Below are 8,516 nucleotides of genomic sequence, written 5' to 3' on the forward strand. Positions count from 1 at the left end.
ATTGTGCATGTAGACCCAGTTTATATAATGACCTCTATGGTTGTAATGTTAGCAGCCCCAGGGGAAGCCTCTTAGAATAATAATAGGAAGAAAAAAAAAACAAAAAAACATTCGCATTTACCTGCATTCTTTATGAAGCACACAGAAGTAGCCTAAAAGCTGAACGAGTGTGTCGCACAAGGAAAACAAAGAAGCCTCACTGTGTATGAGTTACAGTATATGTGAAACCATAGCTGTCCTTTAACTTTTTCTCTCCATAAACAATCCTCAGAGGACACATCATCAGAAAGTGGAGAGGCAGGAGAAACAGAAACATGGTGTGAGAGGCAGCGCGAGAACAGCGCTGTGGAAAAACTGAACTAATCCCAGGAATGCCAGCGCCCATGTATCCACTGCCTAACACAAGAGATACACTATATAAATGCCAGCGTTAAGGTCAGCCATGGAAGTGAAAGGAAATCGAGAAAAAGAAAACACCTTTAAAAAGTGATTTTCCCTCCCTTATCATGCATGTAGCACAACACATGTATGTTACTCACTAAAGAGTATTGAGCAGCATATATGGTTAATATGCATTTATTGGGGTTTTTTAATAAACTTGGATAAATGTGAACTGGACTAAAATGAGCCACAGCCCAATGGTGAGTGAGTTTGGACTTTTAGGGAGGGGCAGAATGTGACAGAAAAGAGCGGATCCACTGCTAAATTGAATGCGGCATAATAACTGTTTAATCTCAGATGTCTTGGGGGTTTTTTTTTCCAAGATTTAAAAAAATAATAATAATAATTAAAAAAACAACCTGATTGCACGCCTGCCAAATAAATCTTTTATCAGAGAAGCTATTCCATATGTTCCCTGTAAGAACTTGACATCCTCCATCAGCTTTTAACGCAAACACCAGTACGGTGGAGCTCTGACACCTCCACGGAAAAAACTGAATTGTATCTTTTCTTGCACCAAGGGTTTCAAATCAAGCTGCTGTCAGAGCCCTCAGCTACCTTCCTGGCAGCTCATTGCCTATATCTGTCTCAACTTGTCTCCTTTCTGAAGAGTTCAGCAGGTTAATGAGAAGGATCACTTCCCGGTGCTCGCCTCTGTCTGGATGGGATTAGAAAGCACTCTCAAAAAATAAATAAAAACTGTAAACACATATTTACAGCCACAGAAAGTAGGTCTGAAGAGCTGCGAGCAGAAGCGCGGCGTTACAGGGAGCGCCTGGGTAAGTGAGCCACTTTGATCACCAGTAGTTTTACACTGAAGAAGTGACTCTCCACCGATTAGAAAATGTGTAGAGCTCATCAGTGCCCCAAAATAGCGAGGCCCATTAATTAGGCTCAAACAATGTTCTCCTAGTGTATCGACTTCTTAATGGACAGATAAGAACCTTGTTCGTATTCCCATCCAGTCAATGGCATAGGGCTCTCTGGGGTTTTGGAATGGGTATTATGTCATCTCACCATGCCCTTCAGAAACTGGACCTGTGCTGGGGGGGTTTTTCCTCTCTCTTTCCTCCTCTTCCTCCTCTTGCTCATTAACTATGTAGGAGTGAGATGAAGGTCTGGAGCAGCTAGATAAGGTTGCTCACAGACCCTCTTCCCCTGTCTGGGATATGTGCTTAGACTTCAATTTGAGCTTGTAACACTTTTGCATGAGCACTGAAGCCTCACAAAAAAAAAAAAAAACCCCTAACTGTTCATGATGTCACTGCAGAAGGGAGTATATCTGAAACGGCCAAACCTCCCCTCCCATCCCCTCCATCTCATCACGTTATTCAGACAACAGTTGATTCCAGACAAGACAGACCACCTACCTTAATTCCACAGACATACACTCTTGGTGTCTGATACACATGCACAAACACATACTGAACACTAAATCCTAACACAGATGGCTTTTTCTCAGCTCCCTTTGTTTGACAATCTTGCACGGGAGAAAGAAGATTAAGTAAATGGCTTCAGGTGTTGTGGCATTATCTCCAAGATTTCTGTGACTGACAGCCACTTTGCAGTTTACAGAAACATCTTTCACCAGGCAATTCTTTGAAGGAGAGGTTTTGTAAATCTGCTTACTGATTGAAACCGAGCATAATGAGAAATTAAAGCTCGCTGCCGAGATGTGTGTGGGGGGTTTTTTGTTGAAGATTTTCTTGGCAAACTTCACGACTGAAACTTCCTTATTTAATTAGACATTCTCCTGAGCAAAAAGTCAAGATCATTTAAGCATTACTAGCTTCACTGGGCTTTGAGATCATTCTTCATTCTTAGATGATCTGATTGTTTTCAAATAGTGGACCTCTAATTTTGGGATTACAGCAGTCATCAATCAACACTGAGTAAGATTGAATAATATGAGAATGAATGGAAGTTCAGCTTTCTTGATTTGATTAATAGCAGCCCGAACAGGGATATTTTAATATGACTGCAGGTAATGGTCTACATGTTATATTTTACCTGTAATAACTTACTGTGATTCAGGGTTTTGTGGCTAATTACACTTTTCTAATAGGTTTTTTTTTTATGTGTAATGCTATTTTTTGTGTGCCTACACTAAAATCTTTAACGGGTTAGGAAGATGTAAAGCAACAGCCACAATATTAAGGGCATGTCTTGAGCTTCAGAGGAACACTTCTCCATTTCTTTCCTCGGAGAAACAGATGCAGGGCTGTGATGCTTTGGTTTCCAAGTGCAAAGCGTAGTTGATATAAATTATTGAATGACAACTTTTTTCCCCCAGTGAAGGCTTCTTTAGACGTAGTATCTTCATATTTACCTCACATAAAGCTGCTTAGCAGTAGGCAGCCTGCTTTAATGAAGGCTACAGCCTATTATTTCTAGTACAGCCGAACTTCGGGGGCATGAGGTGGCACAATGTATTCTTCTATTAGGAGTGTGACTAATTATGATTCAGTTTTGTTTTGCCCACTACAACAGCGCCACGAGAGTTCATAAAAGTTTTCCTGAGAGCAAAGCAGAAAGGTTTACTGGTGAAGAATACACTTTAAAGTTTACCTTGAGCCACACCGATGTCAACCAGGAGGAAAAGCAAAAGCCAGGATACGGTCGGCATCTCAGGAGAGGATCTCGGCGATCTTCCTCCTTCTCTGTCAGTCCGCGCAGAGTACCCCATGATGAGGAGTCAAACTACGCTCTAAGGCAAGTCCCAGTCACTGAGAAATTGATATGAAACGCGCACTGGTGTCCCTCGTTACGCTGCGCAGCACTCCACAAACCCTCACAACCCGGGCGTAAAAGAAAGAAAAAATGGCTTTCGAGAAAATATATCCAGCGCAGTGTTTTTGCAAACATGTGACACTTTATGAAACAAGAGGTGGGTGCATCGCCCTCCGTCACAGAGGATGTTGCATTAAAATCTGTATCCGCTTGCTTTTCCCTCTAAAGGTTCACTTGCTAGAGGTGTGGATCGATGTTCTGACGGCAAATTCATGCTCCCACATGAAAGCAAAGTCCGTCCAGCAGAGTCCGAGTCTGTGCAGAACCCTTTTTCACTCGTGCAGTGCGAGAGCAGTGTGTGTGCGTGCACCGCGTCTCCAGCGCTCCACTGGCGGCACTGAACGAACCAGGGCAAGGAGCCGTCTCTGCGGGCTACCTTGCTCCTTCAGCCAATCCAAGTGCTCCGGCAAGTGGCGGCGCTGCATCAAAACCTGGCACGGACAACATCGAGGAATGGATGCTGATTTTTTTTTTCAGCTGAGAATTTTAATCATGCATTCATCCAGGTTAGACTACGAGACAGAAATTAGATTAACAGAAATATGAGTGTATGCAGTGGCGGAATAAATCCGTTATGTAACGCTTGTACTTGCGCGTAAATTCCTGCATCCAAAACTAAAGTATCATTAGGGAAAATCCCTTTAATCTGTTTAAGCCCATTTCAATATGCTTTTTTAAAAAAAACTATTTTAAATACTAATTTATGTGTAGTAAGGCTTAGAGATGTGAAAATGTTTTTACCTCCATTTGAACTTTAGAAATACAGATCAGCACCATAACATCAACAATCCCCCCCACATATATGATATAAGTCGTTAATTTAAGAGTACTTTGCAAAAAATATTTAGTCACGCTTCATGTCTTTATATTTTGCAAGGAAAATTGGAAAGTTTACTGAAACGTGCAAACATATGTGGAAATGCTGTATATAAGCTTAAAAGTCAATATGTCAATATGTTGATGCCAAACAGCTTCAGTAATGTTGAGGTCCGGGCTCTGGGGAGGACAATCCATGAGTGATAGTGTTCCATTGTGTGTTTTTCTAACCAGGTATGCTTTTACTGCGTTGCCAGTGCATTTGGGATCAAATACAGCACTGGCCAATCAGACACTATAAGGTGGCTCAAAATCTCACTGTACTTTTCTGCATTCATAATTCCGTCAATATTAACAAGATCTCCAACACCACTGGGTGAAACGCAGCCCCAAACCAGGACAGAGCCTCCACTGTGTTTTACAGATGCCTGTAGACACTCACTGTTGTACCTCTCTTCCATTCAAACTGATGATAAACTTCATACTGACCATATACTTCAAATGTCGATTCATCATTCCATCAGACATATCGCCATTGATTTTCACACCAGTTTTAGTGTAATTTGGAATACCTCAGCTTTTTCTCCCTGTTTCCCTTTCTTAAAAATGGCTTCTTGACAGCTACTTATCCTGTAAGACCACATCTCTCAGGTCCCGTGACAGCTCTGTGATCTGGATTTTTTCCTATTTCAATTTCCTCGGGGGGGGTTTGTAAGAAAAAAAACACACCATGCTGAGATATGCTAATTCACAGGTAACCTTATAGGTCAGTTTTAAGTAGCTTAAAAAAACAAACAAACAAACAAACACATTGCTCTGAAAATAGTATGGTACAAGGACTGGACTGAAAATATGTGAAAAAGCAGCCAATGACCAAAGAAAGACTACTGCTATTATTCAAGACTATTAAAATAAATACAAGAACTTCTGGCTCCTTAAAAACAACATATTTCCCCTGGTCTTCCACCGCACATTAAGAAAAACCTGAATACCCACTGCTCTCTGGCAAAGGGTCACAAAATAAGTACAAGTGGCTGTGAGATGATTAACTGGAGAGGAAAGAAGAAAAAACAAAATAATTTTTTGATACATCTAAATTTTGTTTGGTTTTCAGCAGGGAATGAGGATAACCACTTGAGAATTTAAAGTATCGCCGAAGTTGGTAAAAGGTTTGAAGGTTTTTGTTGATTAAAAGGAGACAACAACTCAGACATCTAAAACATGAAAATGATCCCCACATAGATACGGCCACTTTTTAGTCACAAGCATCCATCACCTATAACTGCACATTTCCTTGTTTACACAGCTACAATATAAAGTAGCAGAATAAATCAAATAATTTTTTCCTGTACAGTAGAGCACAAAATGTTTCTTATATTCCCTACCAGTATAGTGCAAATAGGTGCTTCCATTTTCTGCTCTATTTTGAAGTAATAATAGCGTGTCACAAAACCTGATCGATGATGAGCTCACCCTCGCAGACTTTCAAACCCACACACAGAGACAGACAGACATATACATGACTTTTGCTTTGCAGGGGGAAATTTGTTTCAGTGATTTCAATAAAAGCTGATAAGTAATTACATATGCATCAGAGATGCCTAGGCAATGCTCCTGGCACTGTGATTAATGTGGCGTGTGAACTTGACACTATCGCTGTACCAAAATTAAACTTTTCAAATATGAATCTAATTCAAGAAACAGTATTCTCCCCTTCTCTGTCATCCTTTTTATGCACAGTGCTGTGAAAAAGGTATTTGCCCACATCCTGAATTCTTAAGTTTTTGCACATTTGTCAGACTTAAATGTTTCACATCATCAAACAAATTGTAATATTAGATCAGGATAACCCAAGTAAATACAAAATGCAGCTTTTAAATGATGATTTCATGTATTAAGGGAAAAAGCTATCCAACCCTACCTGGCTAAGTAACTGCCCCCCTTGTTATATCAAAAATGAATTGTAATTGAGCACACTTTTTGGAAAGGTGAGGGTGAACTTCACTGGCCACACCCAGGCCTGATTACTGCCAGAGCTGCTGAATCAAGAAATCACTTAAGTAGAATCTCTCTGAAAAAGTAAAGTAGGCTAAAAGATCTCAAAAAGCAACACACGTTACAATTTAAAGAAACTCAAAAACAGATGAGAAACAAAGTCATTGACATCCATCAGTCTAAAAAGGGTTACAACGCTATTTCTAAGGCTTTGGGACTCAAGTGAACCACAGATAGAGACATTATCCACAGATGGAGAAAACTTGGAACAGTGGCGAACCTTCCCGGGAGTGGCCAGCCTCATAAAACTACTCCAAGAGCACATCAACAACTCATCTAGGAGGTCACAATAGAACCCAGAGCAACAGGCCTCACTTTCCTCAGTTAAGGTCAGAGTTCATGATTCAACAATAAGAAGGAGACTGGGCAAAATCCATGGGAGAGTTTCAAGGTGAAAACCTCTGCTGACCAAAAAGAATCTTAAGCAGGCCTTTCATGCTCAACATGTCTCTGTGTGGCTGAATTAAACAACTATGCAAAGAAGATTGGGGCTCGTCTTCATTTAAATCATCATCATATTAAAAATGCCTTTTTAAAGGTTATTCAGGTTATGTTTGTTTCATAATAAAATGCATTTGATGATCTGATACATGTAAGTTTGACTAATATGCAAAAAATAAGAAATCAGGAAGGTGCCACATACTTTTTTCACAGGACTGTATGGTGATGTCTATAGTAGCTACATATATATATATATATATATATATATATATATATATATATATATATATATATATATATATATATATATATATATCTGTGTGTGTGTGTGTATAAAAATTCCCCTCTCGCCCTTGTGAGCGGTCTATCCTTCAAGCTCAGGTCTACCAGAGGCCTGGGAGCTTGAGGGTCCTTAGCTGTTCCTAGGACAGTGCTCTTCTGGACAGAGATCTTCGATGTTGTTCCTATGATCTGCTGGAACCACTCGCCTAGCTTGGGAGTCACCGCACCTAGTGCTCCGATTACAACTGGGACCACAGTTACCTTCACCCTCCACATCTTCTCGAGCTCTCGAGATCTTCTCAAGCAAGTAACCCCGGCGGAAGGGGTTACATGAATAGGATGAGGCACCTATATACACAAAACTGCTTTCGCATTTGAGTAATTCAGTCTTCTGAAAGGAATGATAGGTATATATTCTACATATTCTGTATATAATCCACTGAGTGTATTTGTTTTATTGAAAATCACCACGGTGAATCAGAGGGGCTTTGAGGTTTTTGAATATAGACCTGAATATGTGGACTCTTTCCAACTACCTTTTGTCAATAGCATGGTTACATTAAGGCTAGGTGTTGCCCACTTTTAGCCTGAACATTATCACATACTCACCAAAACAAGTATAAGTGTTACACTTTGCGCAATATGAACTTATGAAATGGCAGATTGTTCTAAATTTTGACTGTGGTTAACGAAATAGATTATGAGCAAGATGAGACCTAGGAATAGACAAAACTCACTTCCTCACTTTTCAACCTGAAATTCAGGAAGGACAGGGCAGTTTCTTTTTTCACCTGTCAAAAGAGGACCAGCTAAACCAAGTCCAAGCACTCTGCGTGTGTTTTGTAGAAATGTCTTATGACCTCAAGAAGTTTTGTAGGGGGCTACTAGGAAGCTGCAGCTGTATCTGTATTCTTGGCAGGAAGTGGCACTCCTAGTTGGTGTCAGCCTCCACTGGCGTCCTCCTTTATCACAGATTCTGTTTGTGATTTTCATGGACAAGCTTTAAAGGTGCAGCTGGGGAGGAATGATTTTGGAATATGTTGGCTTTATCACACACTGGAACGAGTTTTGAATAAAATGTAAAACAACCAGCACCTCCAAGTTTGTGCCCATTGTTTTGTTTTTGGTTGTGAGTTAGGGTCAAATGCAGGGTGAACCCTGTGGTGGTAAGAAAGCTGTGAACGTACCCGTTTGTTCTGGTTCCACCTATGGAGATGAAATATTGATAGTGAGCAAAAGAATGAAATTGCACATATAAGCAGATGATGTTACTTTAGGTGTTGTCATCCTCCGATATATGGAAGGGTGCTGCTCAGACAGTCGAGGTGGCGTCCAGTTGGTATCTAATCAGGATCCGCTGGAAGCTTTCCAGGCACATCCAACTGGTAGTAGGCACAGGGGAAGACCTAGAACATGCTGGAGAGATTATGTGTCTCATCTGGTCATGTATATCTCATGAACCCCCAACAGGAGCTGAAAAAAACATTTGGAGAGGGACCTAAGTCCAATGCCGCTACAAAATAACTCTGAATGAGCACTATAAAATAAATGAATGCCATTAAGCATTTCACAACAGCTTAGATTCAACAAGCTGATTTCTCATGTGGGGGTTGGTCCACGCTGATTTCTCAGTAATATATTCATGTTGTTATCAACACCTTTCACATTGTCTCAAAGGTGGTCTGTATGCT

General features: G+C 40.5%; 1 protein-coding gene across 2 annotated transcripts in view; it reads right to left on the bottom strand.

The window, feature by feature from the left end:
* Positions 1 to 3,902, bottom strand: part of unc5c (unc-5 netrin receptor C) — a 125,108-nt gene extending 121,206 nt beyond the window's left edge. Inside the window, exon 1 of one of the 2 annotated variants that reach the window (XM_031742617.2) lies at positions 3,010 to 3,902. In XM_031742617.2, coding sequence (XP_031598477.1) covers positions 3,010 to 3,127 — 118 coding nt within the window. In that variant the 5' untranslated portion in view covers positions 3,128 to 3,902. The remainder of the gene's footprint in view (positions 1 to 3,009) is intronic. The other variant, XM_031742616.2, reaches the window with a different exon arrangement.
* Positions 3,903 to 8,516: the final 4,614 nt, after the last annotated feature.

The sequence above is a fragment of the Oreochromis aureus genome, linkage group 7, assembly GCF_013358895.1.
Source record: "Oreochromis aureus strain Israel breed Guangdong linkage group 7, ZZ_aureus, whole genome shotgun sequence".
Taxonomy (NCBI): Eukaryota; Metazoa; Chordata; class Actinopteri; order Cichliformes; family Cichlidae; genus Oreochromis; species Oreochromis aureus.